This window comes from Palaemon carinicauda, chromosome 8 (genome assembly GCF_036898095.1).
Source record: "Palaemon carinicauda isolate YSFRI2023 chromosome 8, ASM3689809v2, whole genome shotgun sequence".
NCBI lineage: Eukaryota > Metazoa > Arthropoda > Malacostraca > Decapoda > Palaemonidae > Palaemon > Palaemon carinicauda.
In genome coordinates, this window is record NC_090732.1 from 38,809,260 (window position 1) to 38,835,395 (window position 26,136).

The following is a 26,136-nucleotide window of genomic DNA, read 5'->3' on the forward strand; positions in this document are numbered from 1 at the left end:
TGACTGGTAGACCTTGAGAGTGGATGTCCTCCTTGCTCTGGCAATCGCTCTGGCTGCCTCCTTCGAAAAGCCTCTAGCTCTTGAGAGTCTTTCGATAGTCTGAAGGCAGTCAGACGAAGAGCGTGGAGGCTTGGGTGTACCTTCTTTACGTGCGGCTGACGCAGAAGGTCCACTCTTAGAGGAAGAGTCCTGGGAACGTCTACTAGCCATTGCAGTACCTCGGTGAACCATTCTCTCGCGGGCCAGAGGGGAGCAACCAACGTCAACCTTGTCCCTTCGTGAGAGGCGAACTTCTGCAGTACCTTGTTGACAATCTTGAACGGGGGGAACGCATAAAGGTCTAGATGGGACCAATCCAGAAGAAAGGCATCTACGTGAACTGCTGCTGGGTCCGGGATCGGTGAGCAATAATTCGGGAGCCTCTTGGTCATCGAGGTAGCGAACAGATCTATGGTGGGCTGACCCCACAGGGCCCATAGTCTGTTGCAAACATTCTTGTGAAGGGTCCATTCTGTAGGGATGATCTGACCCTTCCGGCTGAGGCGGTCTGCCATGACATTCATGTCGCCTTGAATGAACCTCGTTACAAGCGATATCTTTCGATCTCTTGACCAGGTGAGGAGGTCCCTTGCGATCTCGAACAACGTCCTCGAATGAGTTCCTCCTTGCTTGGAGATGTACGCCAAGGCTGTAGTGTTGTCGGAGTTCACCTCCACCACCTTGCCTAGAAGGAGGGACTTGAAGCTTCTCAAGGCCAGATGAACTGCCAGTAGCTCCTTGCAGTCGATGTGTAGTGCTCTTTGATCCGGATTCCACGTGCCCGAGCATTCCCGACCGTCCAGTGTCGCACCCCAGCCCGTGTCCGATGCGTCCGAGAAGAGGTCTGAACAGCCAGTGGTAGACCTTCCTTGAGAAGAATGCTGTTCTTCCACCAAGTCAGTGCAGACTTCATCTCTTCGGATATAGGAACTGAGACCGCTTCTAGCGTCATGTCCTTTCTCCAGTGAGCAGCTAGGTGATACTGAAGGGGTCGGAGGTGGAGTCTCCCTAACGCGATGAACTGGTCCAGCGATGAAAGCGTCCCTATTAGACTCATCCACTGTCTGACTGAACATCGGTTCCTTTTCAGCATGCTCTGGATGCATTCTTGGGCTTGACTGATTCTGGGGGCCGACGGAAAAGCCCGAAAAGCTTGACTCCGAATCTCCATACCTAGATAGACTATAGTTTGGGATGGAACGAGCTGGGACTTTTCTATATTGACCAGGAGACCCAATTCCTTGGTCAGATCCATAGTCCATTTGAGATTCTCCAGACAGCGACGACTTGACGCAGCTCTTAAAAGCCAGTCGTCCAAATAGAGGGAGGCTCTGATGTCTGCTAAATGTAGGAATTTGGCAATATTCCTCATCAGTTTGGTAAACACTAGAGGTGCCGTGCTTAGGCCAAAGCACAGGGCTTGGAACTGGTAAACCACCTTCCCAAAGACGAACCTTAGGAAAGGTTGGGAATCTGGATGGATGGGGACGTGAAAGTACGCGTCCTTTAGGTCTAACGAGACCATCCAGTCTTCCTTCCTGACCGATGCTAGCACCGACTTCGTCGTCTCCATGGAGAACGTCTGCTTGGTGACAAAGACATTTAGAGCACTGACGTCTAGCACCGGTCTCCACCCTCCTGTCTTCTTCGCTACTAAGAAGAGACGGTTGTAGAAGCCCGGGGATTGATGGTCCCGGACTATGACTACCGCTCCCTTTTGTAGCAAGAGAGACACCTCTTGCTGTAAAGCTAGCCTCTTGTCCTCCTCTCTGTACCTGGGAGAGAGGTCGATGGGAGTTGTTGCTAGAGGGGGCTTGCGCAAGAATGGAATCCTGTACCCCTCTCTGAGCAACTTCACAGACTGTGCGTCTGCACCCCTGTTCTCCCAGGCCTGCCAGTAGTTCTTGAGCCTAGCTCCCACTGCTGTCTGGAGAGGTTGGCAGTCAGACTCTGCCTTTTGAGGACTTGGAACCCTTCTTCTTTTTGCCACGTTGACTATCGGCACGGGTACCTCCTCTGCTGGAGGTTCTGCCACGAAAGGGCGGAATGAACCTAGACGCTGGTGTGTCCATCCTAGGTCTAGGCACGGAAGGTAAAGCTGTGACTTTACGTGCGGATGACGCCACCAGGTCATGGGTATCCTTCTGGATCAACGAGGCGGCAATCCCCTTGATCAGCTCCTCAGGAAAGAGACACTTGGATAGCGGAGCAAACATTAGCTCTGACTTCTGACATGGTGTGATCCCCGCCGACAAGAAGGAGCAAAGGTGATCTCGCTTCTTAAGAACTCCCGACACAAACGAAGCCGCAAGCTCGCCAGACCCATCCCGAATGGCTTTGTCCATGCATGACATGATGAGCATGGCAGAGTCCTTATCCGAAGGGGAGGTCTTTCTGCTCAACGCTCCCAAACACCAGTCCAGAAAGTTGAAGATCTCAAACGCTCGGAAAACTCCCTTTAAAAGATGGTCCATATCCGAAAAGGTCCAGCAAATCTTGGAGCGTCTCATAGCCAGTCTGCGGGGAGAGTCTACCAGACTTGAGAAGTCGCCCTGGGCAGAGGCAGGAACTCCCAAGCCAAGATCTTCTCCCGTGGCATACCAGACGCTAGATTTGGAAGCAAGCTTGGTCGGTGGAAAGATGAAGGATGTCTTCCCAAGTTGCTTCTTGGCCTGCAACCACTCTCCCAGTACCCTTAAAGCTCTCTTGGATGAGCGCGCGAGTACGAGCTTCGTAAAGGCAGGAGCTGCTGACTGCATGCCTAAAGCGAACTCAGAGGGAGGTGAGCGTGGGGCTGCAGACACAAACTGGTCCGGATACAACTCCTTAAACAGGGCAAGGACTTTCCTAAAGTCTAAGGAGGGAGGCGTAGTCTTGGGTTCCTCTATGTCGGAGTGTTGATCGTCCAAATGCGCAGCTTCGTCGTCATCAGAAATTCCTTCATCCGAATGCTGAGGAGGAAGCGGCAAAGGAGGAGAAGAAAGCTGAACGGCTGAATCCGGCAGCACGGGTGCATGCGTAGCTGCACTGGATCCAACATCATGCCGCTGCTGGTCAGTCTGAGAGCTGGCAACAACAAAAGCGGAGTGGTGGTGCGTGGTGGGGACTGCCGTGGGTTGCGGAGCCTGCCGCATTGCGTCAAAACACGGCAGCTTGACAGCACCTTCCCACTGCTGATGCGGTAGCTCACGCATGTCAACGGAGGGTGCCGCACGTCGGCTAACGTCAACATGCGTCTGGCAGGGTCGACTGCGCATCGGTGGTGGAGCTCTCACAACCGGAGAGTGGGAGCAGGCAGCCGCAGTGTCTGCTGAGCGCACAACCGTGGCAGGTTGTAGGTTAACGGGTGCAGCGTCAACCTTCTCAGCACGATACTCCTGCATGAAGGAAGCTAGCTGAGTCTGCATAGACTGCAGCATAGACCACTTAGGGTCTACAGTGGTTGGTGCGGCAACAGACGGAGTGATTGCCTGCTGCGCAACCACTCTACCTCTCTTGGGAGGTATGCAGTCTTCGGAAGACTGCGGCGAGTCCGAACTGACCCAGTGGCTACACCTGGGCCGTTGGACTCGCTCGGAAGGGACCTTGCGCTTGAGAGGTCGTGAGACCTTAGTCCAGCGTTTCTGACGAGAAACTTCTTCCACAGACGATGAATGAATGGGCTCACTCGTCTGTTTGTGGGTGGGACGATCTCTGCAAGATACGTCCGCAACCACTGAGGGTACATCTGTACGCTGATCAAGGCCTGTCGAACCCTTTGGTCCTTCGACATTGCTTCTCCCCTGGGCTTGGGAGCTTGCAAGAGGTCCCGGACTGGGAGGACGACTGGCACGAACAGATGCACCCTCATGCGTAACACTGACACTGACACTTTTCACAGCACTTGCACTCACTACACTTCCCACTGCACTTTTCTCCTTCAACTCTTTGACGTCGGCCAAGAGTTGATTGCGGTCATTCGCTAATGACTCAACTCGGTCACCAAGAGCCTGGATGGCACGCATCATGTCCGCCATCGAGGGTTGCTGAGAGCTAGTAGAAGGGTCGGGTGTCACCACTACAGGGGAAGGAATAGGTTGTGGGGCATGGGGAGAGGAAAAATCAAAAGAGCGAGACGAACTCCTCCTGATCCTATCCTTCTCTAGCCTACGTGCATTCTTAAGGAATTCATTAAAATCGAATTCCGAAAGCCCAGCGCATTCCTCACATCGATCTTCCAATTGACAGGATTTACCCCTACAATTGGAACAAACGGTGTGAGGATCTATAGAGGCCTTCGGAAGACGCCTAGAACAGTCCCTAGCGCTACACTGCCTGTAATTGGGGACTTGAGTAGGGTCAGACATCTTGAATTAGTCAAAGGGGGGAATCCAAAATCTATCCAAGTCGTCAACAAATAATCCAAAATCTAATCAATAAAGCTTGATAAGGTAATGATAATAACTCCTGAACAGCGAAAGCTAATATCTAGAGAGAATACATCACCAAAAAGCGTGAAAACAACTACAGAAACAACAGCGTATCAAGTAGGTCTTGCCGGTGGCACGACAGAGAGAAAATTGGTTCTTTGTTGACAAGAAGTACTGGAGTACCTACTCGACAGATGGCGCTGTTGTTGTACACCCCCACCTGTATAGCGATCGCTGGCGTATCCCGCCCTTAGGTTTTTTCTGTCGGGCAGCAGAGCTGCAGCTACATGATCACCGGGTAAGATTAATATTGAAAATAGAGAATCTCTTGTGATGGTGTCAGAGAAGATTTGTCTTTGTTGACCAGAAGACCCAATTCTTCTGTCAACTTCAATGTTGTCTGAAGATCCTTCAGGCAGAGATCGTGAGGGCGAGCTCTGAGACATTCGAACCATCTCACAATGCCTTATCCATGCAGGACATGACATGGATTAAACTAGAATAGTCCCCTTCTTTAAGTGCAGCAACCTTCTTGCCCAAGGCCCCCAGAGTCCAATCGAGGAAGTTAAAAACCTCGAAGGCTCTAAAGACACCTTTGAGCAGATGGTCCAACTCTGAAGTTGACCAGAGAACCTTGGTCTTCCTCATGGCCGATCTACGGGGAGAGTCTACCAGGCTTGAGAAATCTCCCTGGGCAGAGGCAAGAACTCCCAAGCCGAGAACTTCTCCCGTACCGTATCATATACTGGACCTAGAAGCTAATCTAGTTGGGGGAAAAGCAAAGGCTGCTTTCCCTTGGTCCTTTTTGGATCCCATCCAGTCTCCCATCAACTTAAGAGCTCTTTTCGACGAACGAGACAGAACCATTTTAGTAAACAGCGACTTCTTCTTCAGTTTCCCAAGCGTGAATTCCGATGGAGGTGAACGTGGAGTAACGGGAATTAAAGACTCTGGGAATTCATCATTGAAAACCTTCATGAGTTTCTTCAAGTCCACTGACAGGCGAAAAGATTTAGTTTAGAGTCTTCTTCTTCAGATAACTCCTCAAAAGGTTCAACAGGAGAAAGGAGAACATCAATTTCTTCCTCTGATAAAGTCCCTTGACGTTCTGTGACACGCTCGCGGTCCACGCGATCAGAGCTAAGGAGTTCTGGATCTTGCTCGACGTCCTGTCTGGACGCTCGTTGCTCGACATCGCATCCTGAAGGACGCTCGGCGTCGCGTCCTGGAGGACGCTCGACCTCCCGCCTTGCTGGACGCTCGACGTCCTGGATCGAAGAACGCTCGACTAAAAGACTAGAAGGACGTTCAACGTCTCTCTTAGCCAAAGAAGGACGCTCGACGCCTCCCTCTGGAGGACGCTCGGCATCGCATCTTGCTGGATGCTCAAAAGCACTTGCTGTAGGACGCTCACTATCACTCCTAATAGGATGTTCGGCGCTTCGTTTTGAAGGACGCTCGACTTACTGGAAGGCAGGACGTTCAACGGCGCGTGATGTAGGGCGTTTAACGTCACGTTCACCAGGACGCTGGATGTTATGCGCTGTCAAACGCTCAACGCGTTCAGATACTTGCCGTTCGTCTAAAAGAGTCTCGCGACTCGCCGCCTTGCGTCACTTGCCGTCCAGAGCGGAAGCTTCCGTAGCTTGATAGCTTTGCATAAAGGACGAAAGCTTTTGCTGCATCTCTTGCAACATATTAAGATTAGGGTATACAGTACTAGCGAAACAGGTGCCGATACATCAATCGCAGGCTCGTTCTCTACACCGCTCAAAGATCGCTTAGAGCGTCCAGAGGGCGAGAGCCAATCTGAAGGCGGCGGAGGAGCATGAACCGAGGTCATGCCCGGTTCAGACTACTGCCCAACAACTGGACGATTCTTTACAGAATCTAATGTCCTAGCCGGACGCTTGGAAGGCGAGCTCTCTTCGGTGGAAAGAAAACGTTCTGGGCTGCTCCAATGGCTACAGCCTGGACGTTATGACGTCCTGAAAGGACGCTGGTTGCCATCATCAAACTTCCTCTTAAGAGGTCTGGACGCTTGACGCCAGCCTCTTTTGGGCACATCGTCATCTGAGGATGAATATAACACCTTAACCTCACCTTTCCTATGGTGAGGGCGAGTGTCATCGGAAACATCAACAGGAACGCTCGAGGGGACGTCTGCTCGGGAGCTAAAGCCTCTCGTTTCCTTTCGTCTTTCGACATTCCTTCTCCCAGGGGTTGGGGAGCTTGGAAGAGGTCTAGGACTAGGAGAACTACAAGCCCGAGCAGGAGCACCCTCCACAGCACTAAAAACATTCACTGCACTTCTCGCACTTTCACTTTTAAGCTGCTTAACGTCAGACATTAATTGCGTCCTATCTGCAGCGATAGACTCGACTTTCACACCCAACGCCTGAATAGCCAACATCATGTCTTTAAGTGTAGACTCATTAGCGGTACTCGTAGAGGGATCAAGAATTACCACTACAGGGGAAGGAATAGGTTCATTGACATGGGAAGAGGAAAAATCTCTAGAAGAATGAGAAGAACTACACCTCAACCTATCTCTTTCTAACCTTGGCGTATAGCGATCGAATTCTAGCCACTCATGATCAGATAATAGAAGGCATTCGTCACATCTATCATCCAGCTCACAAACCTTACCTCTACATTTAACACAGTGCGAATGAGGATCAATGGAGGCCTTTAGCAACCGGGTCTTATACCCACTCACACACACACTAAAAGTTACAAGGGGGGTGGCCATTTTGAAAAATTGTTAGAGAGATCAAAACAAGCAAGGGTCAAAATATCAATATCCAAACATAAATCAAGAGTATCCAATAGAAAATCCAATCGAGCGAGAGTCAAAAACCAAATTATTGTACTTCACCAAAGGGTCAGCAAAAATATCAGGAAAAAAGCGAGGAGAATATTCAACAATGTTGCCGCTACGGCAGCAGAGAAGATATGAAGGGACAGGGGATGGTTCCGAGGTACCTCGCTAAGGTACGCAGGTGGTACACCTGGCTATCCAATCAGCGATTGGCGCGAGTTTTGAATTTTCTGCCGTGACGTCAGAGACGTAAGCTATATATATAACTAGCAGGTAAGTCTTATGTTTAAAATACTTGAATATTGTGAGGGAAAAGGTATAATTAGAATATGAAGGTTGGGGGAGGGACTACGTACAAACGAACAAACTATGGTAATCATATGGGTCAAAAGATATTACAGGCGTGGCTAATGCACAGAGAGCTATTTAATAGGGGTGACTCGCCCATTAGGAAGGGTGGACGTCCCTGCCAGTCTGGCTTTTGGCTTTGCCCGGGGACTCCTTATTTGAGTGTGTAAGCACCCAAAAGATAAGGAGTTCCTGCACCTCGCTAGAGCCTTGCTACGCAAGATCTGCAGCCTACGCAAGCTGTGTGTGAAGGTATGAAGAAGTGTGACTCATCCTAGATAGTTGTTCTGAAGTTCTTTCGATGGAAACTTGTAGACTAGGACTTTCCCAATACCACCTCGCCAGGGTATGGGGACGTAACAGTATTAATCTTAATACAGTACTAGGAACACAAGGGAGCACGGTTTACGTGCATTGGTTTGAAGTCAGCTATGCAGAGAAACCAGGATGCTTCTTTCCCCAAGAGAGGGGATGATGAAGAAAAGAATAAGGGCCAGTCAAACCTTTTCATTCATGCAGACTAAAACTGGGTAACAATGCCCTCAACCTTCTGCTACTTGTCCATTAAAGAGCTTGAGATTTTAAACCAGCTGTTGTGCAGCCACCACAGGACCGATAGAGAACGTATAGTCTCCTGTGGGTCACGTCTTGCAGATAGTGGGATATGAACGTTGTTTGAAGTTTCCACACCCCAGCTTGAAGAATCTGCATCACTGAAAAATTTCTTTTGAAGGCCAGGGACGTAGCTATGCCCCTGATATCATGTGCTCTGGGGCGACGTGACGGAGGAGGGTCTGGATTCAGTGCAAGGTCAATGACCCTGCGAATCCATGCAGAGATGGTGTTCTTGGTGACCCTTCTCTTAGTCCTTCCTGTGCTGACGAATAGTGCTGGCACACAAGGACAGGCTGCGGCTGTTCTTTGGAGGTACAGCCTCAAGCTCCTTACTGGGCATAGTAGGAGATGGTCTGGGTCATCTGTTACAGTATGGAGACTAGAAATCCTGAAGGAGTTGAAACGAGGATCCGCTACTCTTGGATTCTGAGTCTTAGCAATAAACTCAGGGACGAAGCTGAACGTTATAGCCGCCCATCCCCTTGAATGGGCAATGTCATACGAGAGGCCATGAAGTTCGCTGACTTGCTTCGCCGAGGCCAAAGCTAGCAGGAATACCGTCTTCCAGGTTAAGTGGCGATCTGATGCCTGGCATAATGGTTCATAGGGAGGTCTCTTAAGAGACCTGAGAACTCGAACCACGTTCCATGGGGGAGGTCTCACTTCCGACTGAGGGCAGGTAAGTTCATAACTACGTATGAGTAGAGAAAGTTCTAACGATGAGGAAATGTCCATTCCTTTGAGCCTGAGGGCGAGACTTAAGGCTGAGCAATAGCCTTTCACTGCCGAGACTGAAAGGCGCATTTCTTATCGCAAATACACAAGAAACTCCACTATTGTTGGAATAGTGGCATCGAGTGGAGAGAGACCCCTTCCACGACACCAACCACAGGAGACTTTCCACTTTGCCTGGTAGACCCCTGCGGATGACTTTCGCAGGTGTCCAGACATCCTGATTGCAACTTGTTGCAAAAATCCTCTCTCAGCGAGGAGATGCTGGATAGTCTACAGGCGTGAAGCTGTAGTGAACCTACGGCTTTGTGGAAGATGTTGGCATGTGGTTGTTTGAGTAGATTGTGTCGTGGAGGGAGTTCTCTTGGTGACTCCGTTAGGAGTTGCAGAAGGTACGGAAACAATTCCGCGTGATGCCATAGCGGAGCTGTGAGGGTCATAGAAAGATTGACCGATGTTCTGGTCTTGTTGAGTACCCTCCTCATCAGACAAAACTGGGGGAAAGGCGTAAAAGTCTATGTTGTCCCACCTTTGTTGGAAAGCATCTTGCCAGAGAGCCTTGGGGTTTGGGACTGGGGAACAGTACAGGGCCGTTGCGAAAAGGTCCAAAGTCGGAGAACCTCACAAAGTCAGGACTTTGTTGGCTACTAGATGATTCAAAGACCACTCGGTACTCACTATCTGAGATGCTCTGCTCAGGTTGTCGGCGAACACATTCCTTTTGCCCGAAATGAAGCGTGCCGATAGTGGTATCGAGTGGATTTCGACCCATCTCAGTATCTCTACTGCTAGATGGGATAGTTGCGGCAAAAAAGTACCTCCTTGTTTGTTGATGTAAGCCACTACTGTGGTTTTGTCGCTCATCACCACCACAGAGTGACTTGCCAGGTACTGTTGGAACTGTTGAAGGGCCAGAAAGATGGCCTTCATCTCTAGGAGATTTATGTGGAGGTACTTTTCTGACTCTGACCAGAGGCCTGAGGTCGTGTGGTGCAGCACGTGGGCCACCCACCCATTTTTTTTGAAGCGTCGAAAAACAGCATCAAATACAGGGGGGAGGACGAGAAGATCCACTCCTTTTCGTAGGTTCTCGTCTGCCACCCACCACTGGAGATTCGTCAGTTCCGCAGGTCCCATGGGGATCTAGATGTACGGGGAGTCGTACGCTTGATTCCACTGGGACTTGAGTTGCCACTGGAGGGATCTCATCCTGAGGCGACCATTGGGAACTAGATGGGCCAAGGAGGAAAGGTGACCGAGGAGACGTAACCACGATTGGGCTGGAAGTTCTTCTCGTCTGAGAAAAGGTCTTGCGACCTTCCTCAGCCTTGCTATCCTGTCGTCTGATGGGAAGGCTTTGTGGAGATTGGTGTCTATAATCATGCCTAGGTATACCAGTCTTTGAGTGGGAAGCAGAGAGGACTTCTTGAGATTTACCATGATCCCCAGATCCTGGCAAAGTCCCAGAAGTTTGTCTCGGTGTTGAAGAAGGGTTCACACCGAGTCTGCTAGGATTAACCAGTCGTCCAGATAATGGAGGAGACGGATGCCAATCCTGTGTGCCCAAGATGATACTAGGGTGAACACACTGGTGAAGACTTGTGGTGCTGTGGAGAGACAAAAGCACAGCACCTTGAACTGGTACTTTCTGTTGTCTAGGCTGAATCTTAAGTACTTCCTTGAAGACGGATGGACTGGGATCTGGAAGTACGCGTCCTTTAGGTCCAGTGTGCACATGAAGTCTTGCGGTCTTACTGCTAGTCTGACCGTGTCTGCCATCTCCATGCTGAACGGAGTTTGTTTGACAAACATGTTCAGAGCTGAGAGGTCGATGACTGGTCTCCCGACTCCAGACGCCTTCTTAACAAGAAAGAGTCGACTGAAGAAGCCTGGAGATCCGTCGAGGACCTCTTGGACAGCGCCCTTCTTCAACAGTGTCTGGACTTCTATCCGAAGGGCTTGCCCCCTTGCCGATCCCATGGCAAGGGAGTTCAATGACACTGGATTCGTCGTCAGGGATGGCAGAGATGTTATGAATGGGACGCGATATCCTAGACTGATCACGGAGATTGTCCAGGAATCGGCCCCGAGTTGCTTCCACCTGTTTGAGCAACTTTGTAGGCATCCCCCCACTGGTGGACATGCAGGGGGACTGCCTATCCTAGCGTTTGCGACCTAGGCTGCTCCCACGAGGATTCTTGCCTCCCTTCGAGGACTTTTTGCCTTTCCTTTCTTTGACAGGAAAGGGCATAGCCACCAAGGTCTTCGCTGCTGTTGTCGTCTCAGTGGTCTTGACTGGACAGGACTGCTGTGGTGCTGGAGGCTTATAGGTCTTGGATGCTAAAGCCCTATGAAGGAGGGAGTCTTGATGAGACTTCCCCCGCCTCTCAGCGGCGTGTTCCACATCCTTAGGCTCGAACAAGATTGATCCCTCTAGGGAGGAATGTCTGAGCCTATTGATCTCGGTGCTAGGGACCTTCTGATGGAATCTCTCAGCTATTGCATCCCGACGTTACAGGAAGGTATTTGCCCACAAGTTCGAGACTTGGTGGGCCAGAAACTAGATCGTGCAAGTACATGAGAGAAGGAAGGTTTCCATAGCTTTCCTGGTACGTTCTTTGGAGAAATCCTCAGAACGTATAAGGATACCTAGGGTCCCCAACCAGATATTGAATGGCTTGCATAGCACACTTCGCAACTTTCTCCTGGTTGAGGATCTCTGCTGGCAAGAACGAGACCTGCCGGTTGGAGAGTCTCTCAAGAGGGACTCCCCTGGTTAGCTCTTCCAGTGAGTGGTGAAGAAGAAGAGCTAAACAAGGCTCCTCAAGGATCTCGAAGTACCTCCTCTCCTGTACGCGAGGAGGTGGGAGGAGCTTGTTGGTGGCACTGGAACGGTTGGAGGAGGACATCTCGGAGAGTTGTAGTGAGATCTTGTCCCTGGTACTCTTAACCCCTTGAGACCAAGGCAGTGCTGCACTGGTCTTGGAGGGTTTCTGAGTACCAAAGACACGGTCCGAGACCGTGTCTTTGCCCTCTCGAGGAGGGATCTCTGGGTCGGAAAACCTGTTGAGAGCCCTTGCCAAAACGCATGTTCTGACTCTTGCTGGTCTGTTCCTGTTGTAGGACTTGCAGAGAAGTCTCCTTCTGTCCCCAAAGGCTCTTCTTGTGGAGAGTCGCGGACGTTCCCCGAGTGGCTAGCTGGCTCCATCCTAGTCCTAGTAGAGGACTTCATCAATGTTTTGGAGTTCTTAGATTCCTTCCTGGGAAGGATGTAAGACTCCAACATTGACGAGGGTGGCATGTTCCTTTCAATCCCCAACTGAGTAGACCCCTCAGCGCGAGGAGAGGTTTCCCCAATTGGAGCGATGGAGGAAAGTCTCTCTTAGCGTGATTCCCCTGGGGACGGGAAATATTCGTCCGAAAGGGAAGGAGAGGCAGTCTGAGGACAGGAAGGAATCTGCCTCGAAGGTCTGCGTGGATTCAGTTTCGCCCTTGGGGAAGTGACCGCGTCTGTAACTCCTCTTTTTCTCTTCAAAGGGGCAGAAGAAGCAATGGTTCTGTGTCCCAATTCAGAGAAAACAGGCTTGAAAGCCTGCGTTATGGCTCTGATCAGTGCACCGAACCAGGGCTGTTGGCTGACAGATGCGCTGTCAAACATAACCCTTGAAGGGATAGGGATTGAAGGATCCCTGGGAGGAGTCCCCATCATTGGTGGGTTCGCCGGTGGTGGCTTTGGGATCCTGGACCCCTCTAGATGTTTCCCTTCTCCAACAATGCGCGGTGGTATGCTCTTGCGGGGAGGGGAATGAGGCGATGGCAACCTTGCCGTGCGTAGTTCAGTAGTCTCGTGCGTGGGAAGATATCGACGCTCGCGAGAGGGAGAATAATGGAGCTCGCGTGTGGGAGAATAATGGCGCTTGAGCGAGCGTGCGGGAGACTGCAGGCGCGCGCGCGGGAGAGTATTGGCGTTCGCGTGGGCGCGCAGGATTAATACGTTGAGTGCGCGGGAGAGAGTTCGCGCGTACCTGTACCAGCCGTAGGGCGCGTGCGCGAAGGAGAAAGATCCCCAGTGCGCGGCCGCGTAGTTGAATCACATGGGGCGCGTGGGCACCCGATAGAACGTTGGCGCGCATCCTTTGGAGGGAATAGGCGAGCGTTCGCAGGGCGCGCGCGTGTATCCTCGCGGATGCGTGCGGAAGAAGGCTGGCGCGATGGTACTGGTTGCCGCGTGGGAGAAGCCAGCTTTGTTGACTTCCTAGAAGTACCACATTCAGTAGATCGTTGGCGCGCAGGAGAGTTAGATGTTGGGTGAGTTTGCGCATGGGCAGGAGATTAATGGCGCGCGGGAGAGCGCTGGCGCGTATGCGCAGGAGGGCGCGCATAGCACGTGATGGAGCTATGCTCCTGTTGGGACGTATGCGTGTGTTGGCGCGTACGCCCTTAATGCCCTGTGTTAGGGTTTAGTGATGGGGCCTGACGAGCTACTAAAGAGCGTTCATCATGTTTCCTTGGCGCGTCTTAGCATGCTTAGGTAAAGCCATTTTAGGCCCATGTAGAAAAGGTGACGGCAGGTCGGAAGGTCTGTCAGATGGAAGGTCGACGTGTCCTTTAAAAGGACGACCTTCCACTGAAGGAGATCGCAAACGATCTGCAGAAAGGTCCAGGACCAGTGCAGGAGCAATGATAGGTGATTGGTCTCGAGGCTCCTCTGCGGTAGACTGCATCGAAGGTGATGAACCAAAGAGGTGCCTCCTCACCGCAGGTGAAGGAAGGCCTCTATGGCGAAGAGGAAGGCGAGCTTTCCGACGAATGCGCCCTCTGGGGGCCGTTGGATCAGCAAGCTGACCTTCTGCAGTCCTCCGAAGAGGAGTCTCTGTAAGTGAACTCCCCCGAGGGAAATAAACGCTAGCAGGAGACACTGACGATGGACTTAGTTTCTCCCTCGTAGGTTGAACAGAAACGGGAGAAACTAAGCCGTCAGCTACCGTAGGGTTTGGAGAGGCAGAAGTGATGGGTGATACCGCATTAGATACCTCTGACACCACAACGTCGACAAGAGACAGAGAATCAACCTCTGACGGTGGCGGCGATTGCTTGACAGCGGCACCCAATCGGATGTAGTTAAGCAAAACCTCCTTGGCGGGCGAACCCGTAAGCCCCAAGGAGGACCAAAGCTGAAATAAGGTTAGTGACATATCCTCCCCCGGGGGGAGAGGTGGAGCTGCTTCGCTAGGGTAAGCAACGTCATCTCTCGAGCCCCGAAGTTGGTAAACAGTACATCGGTCTACGCTACCACTCGACGGTCTCTCGAAAGAGACCAACTGAGTGGGAGGTTCGGAGGAGGTTTGGGCAACGGAAGAAATGGCCTTGGGTTTTGTTTCCTTTCAAAGAAACCTTCAAAGGAGAAATATCCCGTTTAAACTTGTTCTTCCGCCGTCGCGAAAACCTCTCCCACTGGGAGGTACACCACTCCCTTCACTCACTACACCTGTTGTTGCTATCACACTATTGGCCCCTACAAGAAGGACAAAGGGCGTGAGGATCAGTCTCGACCGCCGACATGAATGTTCCACAGGGGTGGTCGGGAAACCCAAGCAGGTGCGCATGATCGCAGAGGCCAACTTCACATACAGAACTAGAAAAAGAAAAAGGAAAGGCAAAAGCAATTAAATGGCTGCCAAATGACGGCGAGGTTGAGAGCGGCCACATCCGACTACCATCCGAGCTGAGAGCAAAGTGTGCTCAAGCACAGGTGTGTGAGGCAGGGGGGGGGGTAGCAAGCTACCCTCCCCTACCCCCGCTAACTAGCAGTGTGGGTAGTAAACCCTCGTTAAAAATTAATGGCTCGTCATTTCAACTACGCCGAAAGTAATACCCCTATTAAATAGCGTGGTTTGTATTCCAGTTACGGAACAAACTTATTTTCAACACTATTGCTAAGAATATGGAAGGGTTTTATTATAGTTACTGACGGAAAGACCTTCTCTACTAAAAAAACAGATGTTTCATATAGTATAATGTCCGTTTTCTTCGAAAATTACACTTATTTTCACTGCAAATGAAAACATAATTATCTAAAAAATAATAATCAATGGGGTTAGTGTTCACAGCTCAGCATGTACCGCTAGCCAGTACACAGGAACTTGATGTTTTTCTTTTTCCGCGAGCGAATCGAGCACACGGTGGAACAAAAACCATTAGATTTCTAAAAAAAAATATGACAAATTCGAAGATAATTTGTATTTTTCCTAACCATACAAACCTTAGCTATTTACAAAGGGTTTACTTTTAGCGCAGCTGAAATGACGAGCCAATAGTTTTTAACGAGGGTTAATTACCCCCGCGCTAGTTAGCGGGGGGTGGGGAAGGGTAGCTTGCTACCCCTCCCCCCTCCACACACCGGTGACTTGCTTCACTTCACTTAGAGGTAGGACTTGACTTGGGGGTCAGGGATGGCGGGCACATATGTGTAAATAGCTAAGGTTTGTATGGTTAGGAAAAATACAAATTATCTTCGAATTTGTCATTTGTTCCGTAACCGAAATACAAACCACGCTATTTACAAAGGGTGACTTACCCCTTAGGAAGGGTGGAAAGTCCCCAGCCTTACTGACTTCGGCTTGCCCGGGGGCTCGATCCCTTAGTGAGCAGCACTAGAGAGAGGGAGCCCCTGTACCTCACAGGTTCCTAGCATCGCTAGGAACGAGTGGCCTACATAAGTAGTGTGAGGAGGAGAGTGTGACTCGTCCTATGAAGTTGACCTTGAGACCTTCAGATAGGAATTCTAGGATAGGACGTTCCCCATACCACCTCGTCAGGGTATGGGAGACGCAACAGTATTAAGCTTAATACTAGGAGCACAAAGAAGCATGGGTTACCTGCAGAGGTCGAGGTCAGCTATGCGAGGACCAGGATGCTGCTTCCCCAAGAGAGGGGAGAATGAAGAAAGAAGTAAGGGTCAGACATACTCTTTCATTCACACAGACTAAGACCGGGTAACAACGCCCTCAACCTACTGCTACTTGTCCAAAAAGGAGCCTGAGGTTAGACCAGCTGTTGTGCAGCCACCACAGGGCCGATAGAGAACGTATCGAGGCTCCTGTGGGTCACGTCTTGCAGGTAGTGGGCTGTGAAGGTCGTTTGACGCTTCCAGACCCCCGCTTGAAGTACCTGCGTCACAGAGAAGTTTCTCTTGAAGGCCAGGGATGTAGCAATACCCCTGACATCGTGGGCCCGAGGGCGACGTGACGGAGGAGGGTCAGGACTCAGGGCATGGTGGATAACCCTTCGAATCCAAGCAGAGATGGTGTTCCTTGTGACCCTCCTCTTTGTCCTGCCTGTGCTCACAAACAAAGCTCGCACATGAGGACGGACTGCAGCCGTTCTCTTCAAGTAGTACCTCAGACACCTCACTGGGCATAGTAGCAGCTGGTCTGGGTCGTTTGTTACAGAACGGAGACTCGCGATCCTGAAAGAGTCGAACCGAGGATCCGGCACTCCAGGATTCTGAGTCTTGGCCACAAACTCAGGGACGAACCTGAACGTTACCTCCCCCCATCCCCTTGAATGGGCGATGTCGTACGAGAGACCATGAAGTTCACTAACTCGCTTGGCCGAGGCCAAGGCGAGTAGGAAAGCCGTCTTCCAAGACAGGTGGCGATCGGAGGCCTGGCGTAATGGCTCGAAGGGAGGTCTCTTGAGAGACCTGAGAACTCGAACCACGTTCCAAGGAGGGGGTCTCACTTCCGACTGGGGGCAGGTAAGCTCATAGCTACGTATGAGTAAAGAGAGTTCTAGCGATGAAGAAATATCCACGCCCTTCAATCTGAAGGCCAAGCTTAAGGCTGAGCGATAGCCTTTCACTGCCGAGACAGAAAGGCGCATTTCTTCTCGCAGATACACAAGGAAGTCCGCTATTGCTGGAATAGTGGCATCGAGTGGAGAGATACCCCTTCCACGACACCAACCACAAAAGACTCTCCACTTCGCTTGGTAGACTCCCTCAGAGGACCTTCGCAGGTGCCGAGACATTCTCTCCGCAACCTGTTGCGAAAAGCCTCTCTCCGCGAGGAGACGCTGGATAGTCTCCAGGCGTGAAGCCGAAGCGAGGCTACGGCCCTGTGAGGGACACCGGAGTGGGGTTGTCTGAGAAGCTCGTGTCGTGGAGGAAGCTCCCTTGGGAGTTCCGTCAGGAGTTGCAGAAGGTCCGGAAACCATTCCGCGTGATGCCATAGCGGAGCTACTAGAGTCATGGAACAGTTGACCGATAGTCTGGTCCTGTTGAGCACCCTTCTCATCAGACAGAATGGTGGGAAGGCGTACACGTCGATGTTGTCCCACCGTTGCTGGAAAGCATCTTGCCAGAGTGCCTTGGGGTCCGGGACTGGTGAGCAGTACAGGGGCAGCTTGAAGTTCAAGGCTGTCGCGAACAAGTCCACCGTCGGGGAACCCCACAAAGTCAGGACTTTGTTGGCTATCTGAGGATCCAAAGACCACTCGGTACTCACTATCTGCGAAGCCCTGCTCAGACTGTCGGCGAGCACATTCCTCTTGCCAGGAATGAAGCGAGCTGATAGTGTTATCGAGTGGGTTTCGGTCCACCTCAGAGTCTCTACTGCAAGATGGGATAGCTGTTGTGAAAAAGTGCCTCCCTGCTTGTTGATATAAGCCACTACCGTGGTGTTGTCGCTCATCACCACCACGGAGTGACCCGCCAGGAACCGTTGGAACTGTTGAAGGGCCAGAAAGACGGCCTTCAATTCTAGCAGGTTGATGTGTAGGCACTTTTCTGATTCTGACCAAAGGCCTGAGGCCCTCTGGTTCAGAACGTGCGCCCCCCACCCTTCTTTTGACGCGTCCGAAAACAGAGTCAATTCCGGGGGAAGGACGAGAAGACTCACTCCCTTTCGCAGGTTCTCGTCGGCCAGCCACCACCGCAAGTCCGTCTGTTCCAGAGACCCCATTGGGATCAGAGTGTCCGGGGAATCGGATCCTTGATTCCACCGGGACTTGAGCCGCCATTGAAGGGATCTCATCCTGAGGCGGCTGTTTGGAACCAGACGGGCCAGGGAGGATAGGTGGCCCAAGAGACGCAACCACGATTGGGCGGGGAGTTCTTTTCGCCTGAGGAAAGGTTCCGCCACCCTCCTCAGCCTTGCTATCCGGTCGTCTGATGGAAAGGCTTTGTGGAGATTGGTGTCTATTAGCATGCCTAGATAAACCAGTCGCTGGGACGGCTGCAGAGAGGACTTCTCGAGGTTTACCACGATCCCCAGATCCTGGCAAAGATCTAGAAGCCTGTCTCGGTGTCGAAGAAGGGTCGACTCCGAGTCTGCTAGGATCAGCCAATCGTCTAGGTAACGAAGGAGACGAATGCCGTTCCTGTGCGCCCAAGTCGAAATCAGGGTGAACACTCTGGTGAACACCTGAGGAGCTGTGGAGAGACCGAAACACAGCACCTTGAACTGGTAGATCTTGTTGTCTAGGCAGAATCTCAGGTACTTCCTGGAAGACGGATGGATTGGGATCTGGAAGTACGCGTCCTTTAGATCCAGTGTACACATGAAGTCTTGTGGTCTCACCGCAAGTCTGACTGTGTCTGCTGTCTCCATGCTGAACCGGGTTTGTTTGACAAACCTGTTCAGAGCCGAGAGATCGATGACGGGTCTCCAGTCTCCAGTAGCCTTCTTTACAAGAAAGAGTCGACTGAAGAAGCCTGGAGAGCCGTCCACGACCTCCTGGAGAGCACCCTTCTCGAACATGGTCTTGACTTCGGCCTGAAGGGCCAGCCCCTTTGCCGATCCCATGGCATAGGAGCTCAACGACACTGGATTCGCTGTCAGGGGAGGTTGAGATGACGTGAACGGGACGCGATAACCTTGGCCGATCACCGAGATCGTCCAAGCATCGGCCCCGAGATGTTGCCACCTGCGGACGCAACGCTGAAGGCATCCCCCCACAGGTGGACACGCAGGGGGACTGCCACCCCTAGGGCTTGCGGCCGCGGCCGCCACCCCTAGAAGTCTTGCCTCCCCTGGAGGACTTACCACCCCTCTTGACCTTGGCTGGAAAGGGCTGGGGCTTAGACACCACTTTCTTAGCTGCCGGTGCCTGTTTTGGAGCCTTACGAGGCTGTTGCTGCTGTTGTGGCGGGGCTGGAGGCTTATAGGGCCGAGTTGTAAGGGCCCTGTGGAGGAGGGAGTCCGTGCTGGATTTCCTCCACCTCTCAGCCGTTCGCTCCAAGTCTTGAGGCTCAAACAGGCTCTCCCCCAGGAGGGAGGCATGTCGGAGCCTACACACATCTACGGCGGGGACCTTCGGATGGAATCTCTCGGACACAGCATCGCGACGCTTCAACACCGAGTTGGCCCACAGGGTGGTAACCTGGTGCGCCAAGAACTCGATGGAGCGGGTGCCCGAGAGCAAGAAGGTCTCTAGGGCCTTCCTATTGGTCTCCTTGGACAAGTCCTCAGATCGCAATAGGATGCCCAGAGATCCTAACCAGAAGTCCAGCCACGAAGTGGCCTGCATGGCACACTTAGCGACCTTCTCGTGGTTAAGGATCTCTGCCGCCGAGAACGACACCTGCCGGGCAGAGAGTTTCTCCAAGGGAACTCCCTTCGCCAGCTCCTCCACAGAGTGATGGAGCGGAAGAGCGAGGTTGTGCTCACCCAGGATCTCGAAATACCTCCTCTGCTGAAGGCGAGGAGGAGGGATGAGTTTGTTCCCGGCAGTGGAACGACTGGAGGAGGCAAGAAGTGCGAGCTGAGCATTGGCCCTAGCTCTGGCACTCTTCAGCCCCCGAGACCAGGGCAGAGCTGCACTGGTCTTAGGGGCCTTCCGAACGTCGAACACTTCATCCAGAATTGTGTCTTTGCCTTCACGGGGGGGGATGACTGGATCCGTAAGACTGTTAAGTTGCCTTATCAGGCTTAGGACCTGCCAGAAGGCATGTTCGGACTCTTGCTGTTCTCCTCCCTGTGGGCTGGCAGCTAAGTCTCCTGCCCCAGGAATCTCTTCCTGGGGTGATACGTGGACATTCCCCTGGGTAGTCATGGGTTCCTGTCGAATCCTTGCAGAGGATTTAGGGATGGTCTTGGAATCCTTGGGCTCCCTCCTAGGAGGGATACAGGATCCCAACAACGAGGTTCGAGGGGCCCCTTCCTCACGAGACAATTCTCCTGCCTGAAGCGAAGTCTCCCCCCCTGGTGCCGGGGGGAAGACTACCGGTCCACTGGACTCACCTGAGGACGGAAAGGCCTCGTCCACGGGAGAAGGAGAGAGTACTCGTGCAGGAGAGGGGACCCTCGAGACCGACCTCTTGGGAACCAACTTCGCCCTGGGGGAAGTCACCACGAAGTCCACTCCTCTCTTTCTCTTCAGCGAAGGAGAGACAGCCGCTGGTTTGTTACCCTGGCCGGCGAGTGCTGGTTTCATAACCCTCACTAACGCCCGTGCCAGCGGACCAAACCAAGTCTGCTGCTCAAAGGACACAGAGTCCGAAATCCTCGCTAAGGTGAAAGGGATCGGGCGATCCTTTGGAGTGGACACGACGGTACCTGCCTGAAAAGAAGGTGGGGAAGAATGCTGTAATGACCTGTCCTCGTCCTGCAATACCAACCTGTGCTTGGATGGAGGTGATCCCGAGTGCCGTCTAGGAGCACGCGTCCCTGCTGCTACCACCGGCTGTGGAATTCGCCGCGAACTATGGTCGCGCGAGGGTGAACGGTCGCGCAAAGGCGAATGGTTGCGCGGGTGATCGCGCGGGCGTACAGGCGAGCGGTCGCGGCGGGCGCGCAGGCGAGCGGTCGCGCGGGGCGCGCAGGCGAGCGATCGCGCGGGGCGCGCAGGCGAGCGATCACGCGGGCGCGCAGGCGAGTGGGCGTGAGGGTGGGCAGGTAAAGGAACACGTGTCCGAGGCGACGAACGCAAGCGATGGCGCGACGGCGAGGGATCGTGCTGCCGCGTAGGTGAAGAAGATCGCTGGCGATAATGATCACGTGATGGTAAGCGATGGCGAGCAGCATGTGAAGGTGAATGATTGCGCGCCAGAGGGCGGTCGTTCAGGGTTGAGCGATGAGGAGCAGCATGCGTAAGCGGGCGATCGTTCAGGGTTGTGCGATGGCGAGCAGCATGCGTAGGTGAATGATCGCGTGAAAGGGTGCGATGGTGATCAGCATCCGCAGGAAGGCGATCGTTCAGGGTTGTGCGATGAGGAGCAGCATGCGTAAGCGGGCGATCGTGCAGGGTTGTGCGATGGCGAGCAGCATGCGCAGGTGAATGATCGCGTGAAAGGGTGCGATGGTGATCAGCATCCGCAGGAGGGCGATCGTTCAGGGTATTGCGATGAGGAGCAGCATGCGAAAGCGGGCGATCGTGCAGGGTTGTGCGATGGCGAGCAGCATGCGTAAGCGGGCGATCGTGCAGGGTTGTGCGATGGTGATCAGCATCCGCAGGAGGGCGATCGTTCAGGGTATTGCGATGAGGAGCAGCATGCGTAAGCGGGCGATCATGCAGGTTCGTGCGATGGCGGGCAGCATGTGAAGGTGATCGCTGGCGAACTGGTGATCGCTGGCGAGCTGGTGATCGCTGGCGAGCTGGTGATCGCTGGCGAGCTGGTGATCGCTGGCGAGCTGGTCATCGCTGGCGAGCAGAAGGTCGACGCGTGTCCTGTGAGAGGATAGGTTCACGAGCAGGAACGGGAAGATCGCTGGCGCGTTGGCGAACATGTGTTTCTGACACACGATGGTGAGCAGGGAGTTCAGCAGGAACTAAAGGGTGGTCAGAGACCGCAGGGCGATGGTCCTCAAATGAGCGCTGACGCTCGGAAGAGAGCTGACGAGCAGGAGAGCGCTGGCGAGGGGGGCGAACCTCAGGAGAGAGCCGACGAGCAGGTGAGCGTCGGCGAGCAGGAGAGTCTTGGCGAGCAGGAGATCGTCGACGAGCAGGAGATCGCTGGCGAGCAGGAGAGCGCTTGTGCGCTGGCCCTGCTCGCGTAAGGGAAGAATCCCTTAGCCCCGAAGGGACCGTTGCCCGTCGGGTGACGAGTTCTCCAGAAGGCGAAGATCCGGCAGGAGATGGAGAGCGGTCCGCAGAGAGGTTCAAGGAGGGCGGAGTAGTCGGTTGAGGCTGACGAGGAGAGTCCCCCCCGGAGGACGAAGACCCAAAAAGGCGCCTCTTAGTCCCCCTGTAAGGGGAAGGGAGGCCCTTGTGGCGTAGAGGGCGGTGAGCCTTACGGCGGAGGCGGCCTCGGGGGAGATCGTCGGGACCATCGGTCCTCCGAAGGGGAGTCTCCTTCAAAACACTTCCCTCAGAAGGAAGCTGGGCAGCAGTCGAGACCGAAGGGCTCACTTCCCCCTTCGAAGGATGCACGGAAGGAGGAGGAGAGCCTAGAGCACCATCACCAGCAACAGCACCTGCGTCGGAAGGCCCAGCCACGTCGGAGGCCTCTGTCACCACGACGTCGACAATAGACAGAGGGTCTACCTCCGCTACCACCGGCGACTGTTTAACAGCGGCCCCCAACGAGACAAGGTCAATAAGAGCGACCCTGGAGGGCAAGCCCTTAAGCCCCAGGGACGACCAAATCTGCAACAGATCATCACTGGATAAAGTATTATTATCAATAACCTCCCCCGGAGGAGGAGGGGGAACCGCCTCGCTATGGGAGGCGACGCCCTCTCCCCCCACCGAAGGTAGGGAAACAGAACAAGGGCCTGCGCTCCCACTCGGACGACTCTCCTTAGGAGGCGGACGAGGGGGAGCTTCGGAGGAGGTTTGGGCGGCGGAAGAAGAGTCCCGAGAACCTTCCTCCTTCAAGGCTAACCCCGGAGGAGAACGGTCTCTCTTGGACTTCTTCTTACGCCGACGGCCAAACCTCTCCCACTGGGAGGCAGACCACTCCCTACACTCACGGCACATGTTATCCTGGTCGCACCGTCGGCCCCGACATTGAGGGCAGAGGGTGTGAGGATCCGTACTCACGTCCGACATGAAAGTCCCACAAGGACGGCCGGCAACTCCAGGGCATGTCCGCATATTAAATAAAAGAAAATAACTGAAGGTCAACTTCCAACCAATCACACAAGCTGTAAAGAAAAAGAAGAAAATTAAAGGCTGTCAGCGAAGGCGATGAACAGACACGTCTGATCACCGCCGAGCCAAAAGTGAAGTGAAGCAAGTCACCGGTGTGTGGAGGGGGGAGGGGTAGCAAGCTACCCTTCCCCACCCCCCGCTAACTAGCGCGGGGGTAATTAACCCTCGTTAAAAACTATTGGCTCGTCATTTCAGCTGCGCTAAAAGTAAACCCTTTGTAAATAGCGTGGTTTGTATTTCGGTTACGGAACAAATGACAAATTCGTAGATAATTTGTATTTTTCCTAACTATACAAACCATAGCTATTTAATAGGGGTATTACTTTCGGCGTAACTGAAATGACAAGCCATTAGAATTTTAACGAGGGTTTACTACCCCATCGCAAGTGAGCGGGGGTAGGGGAGGGTAGCTTGCTAAACACCCCCCCCCCTCACACACACCTGTGAATACTTCACTTTAAGGTTTGTAAAGTTAGGAAAAATACAAATTATCTACGAATTTATCATTTGTTCCGTAACTGACATACAAACCACGCTATTTAATAGGGGTAACTCACCCAATAGGAAGAGTGGACGTCCCAGCCAGTATTGGCTTTTTGGCTTTGCCCGGGGGCTCGCTGTTTGAGTGTGTCAGCACTCAAAAATAAGGAGTCCCTGCACCTCGCTAAAACCTTGCTACGCAAGGACTGCGGCCTACGCAAGCTGTGTGTGAAGGTAAAATGAAGTGTGACTCGTCCTAAGAAGCTGACCTGAAGTTCTTTAGATGGAAACTTTAAGCTAGGACTCTCCCAATACCACCTCGTCAGGGTATGGGGACGTGACAGTATTAGCTTAATACTAGGAACACAAGGAAACATGATTTACCTGCAGTGGTTTGAGGTCAGCTATGCAGAGAACCCAGGATGCTGCTTTCCCCAAGAGAGGGGAAGATGAAGAAAAGAATAAGGGCCAGTCAAACCTATTCATTCAAGCAGACTAAAACCAGGTAACAATGCCCTCAACCTTCTGCTACTTGTCCAATTAAGGAGCTGAGGTTTTAAACCAGCTGTTGAGCAGCCACCACAGGGCCGATAGAGAACGTATCGAGCCTCCTGTGGGTCACGTCTTGCAGGTACTGGGCTGTGAAAGTCGTCTGACACTTCCACACCCCAGCTTGAAGAACCTGCATCACTGAGAAATTCTTTTGAAGGCCAGAGACATAGCTACGCCCGACATCATGTGCTCTAGGGCGACGTGACGGAGGATTCACCCTGCGAATCCATGCCAAGATGGTGTTCTTGGTGACCCTCCTCTTAGTTCTCCCTGTGCTAACAAATAACGCTGACACCTGAGGACGGACTGCAGCCGTTCTTTTGAGATATGGCCTCAAACTCCTTAATGGGCATAGTAGGATATGGTGTGGGTCATCTGTTACAGAACGGAGACTCAAAATCTGGAAGAGTCGAACCGAGGATCCGCTACTCCCAGATTCTGAGTCTTAGCAATAAACTCAGGGACGAATCTGAACGTTACCTTCCCCAATCCCCTTGAATGGGCGATGTCATACGAGAGACCATGAAGTTCACTGACACGCTTGGCCGAAGCCAAAGCTAGTAGGAACACCGTCTTCTAAGTTAGGTGGCAGTCTGAAGCCTGCCGTAATGGTTCATAGGGAGGTCTCTTAAGAGACCTGAGAACTCAAACCATGTTCCATGCGGGAGGTTTCACTTCCGACTGAGGGCAGGTAAGTTCATAACTTCTTATGAGTAGGGAAAGTTTCCAGCGAAGAAGAAATGTCCATTCCTTTGAGCCTGAAGGCTAGACTTGAGGCTAAGCGATAGCCTTTCACCGTCGAGACTGAAAGGCGCATTTCTTCCCGTAAATACACGAAGAACTCCGCTATTGTTGGAATAGTGGCACTGAGTGGAGAGATACCCCTTCCACGACACCAACCACAGAAGACTTTCCACTTTGCCTGGTAGACCGCTGCGGATGACTTTCGCAGATGTCCCAGACATCCTGATAGCAACTTGTTGCGAAAATTCTCTCTCAGCGAGGAGATGCTGGATAGTCTTCAGGCGTGAAGTCGTAGCGAAGCTACGGCTTTCTGGAAGATGTTGGCATGTGGTTGTATGAGTAGATCGTGTCATGGAGGGAGTTCTCTCCGTAGTTCCGTTAGGAGTTGCAGAAGATCCGGAAACCATTCCGCGTGATGCCATAGCTGAGCTATGAGGGTCATTGAAAGATTGACCGATATTCTGGTCTTGTTGAGCACCCTCCACATCAGACAGAACGGGGGAAAGGCGTAAACGTTGATGTTGTCCCACCGTTGTTGGAAGGCATCTTGCCAGAGCACCTTGGGATCCGGGACTGGGGAACAGTACAGCGGAAGCTTGAAGTTCAGAGCTGTTGCGAACAGATCCACAGTCGGGGAACCCCAAAAAGTCAGGACTTTGTTGGCTACTAGATGATCCAAAGACCACTCGGTACTCACTATCTGAGACGCTCTGCTCAGATTGTCGACGAGCACATTCCTCTTGCCTGAATAAAACGTGCCGATAGCGGAATCGAGTGGACTTCGGTCCATCTCAGTATCTCTAATGCTAGATGGGATAGCTGCTTCGAAACGGTACCTCCTTGTTTGTTGATGTAAGCCACTACTGTGGTGTTGTCGCTAATCACCACCACAGAGTGACCCACCAGGTATTGTTGGAACTGTTTGAAGGGCCAAAAAGACAGCCTTCATCTCTAGAAGATTTATATGGAGGCACTTTTCTGATTCTGACTACAGGCCTGAGGTCGTGTGGTGCAGTACGTGGGCCCCCCCACCCTTTCTTTGAGGCATCCGAAAACAGCATCAAATCCGGGGAAGGACGAGAAGATCCACTCCTCTTCGTAGGTTCTCGTCTGTCACCCACCACTGGAGGTCCGTCCATTCCGCAGGTCCCATAGGGATCATGACGTCAGGGGAATCGTAGCCTTGATTCCACTGGGACTTGAGTCGCCACTGGAGGGATCTCATCCTGAGGCGACCGTTGGGAACTAGACGAGCCCAAAGATGAGAGGTGACCGAGGAGACGTAAGTTCTTCTCGTCTGAT

At 52.6% G+C, this 26,136-nt stretch overlaps 1 protein-coding gene across 1 annotated transcript in view; it reads right to left on the minus strand.

Annotated features, from left to right (window-relative positions):
• LOC137645181 (low molecular weight phosphotyrosine protein phosphatase-like) overlaps nucleotides 1-6,291 on the minus strand; it is a 46,810-nt gene extending 40,519 nt beyond the window's left edge. Inside the window, exon 1 of the mRNA XM_068378005.1 lies at nucleotides 6,169-6,291. Coding sequence (XP_068234106.1) covers nucleotides 6,169-6,291 — 123 coding nt within the window. The remainder of the gene's footprint in view (nucleotides 1-6,168) is intronic.
• Nucleotides 6,292-26,136: the final 19,845 nt, after the last annotated feature.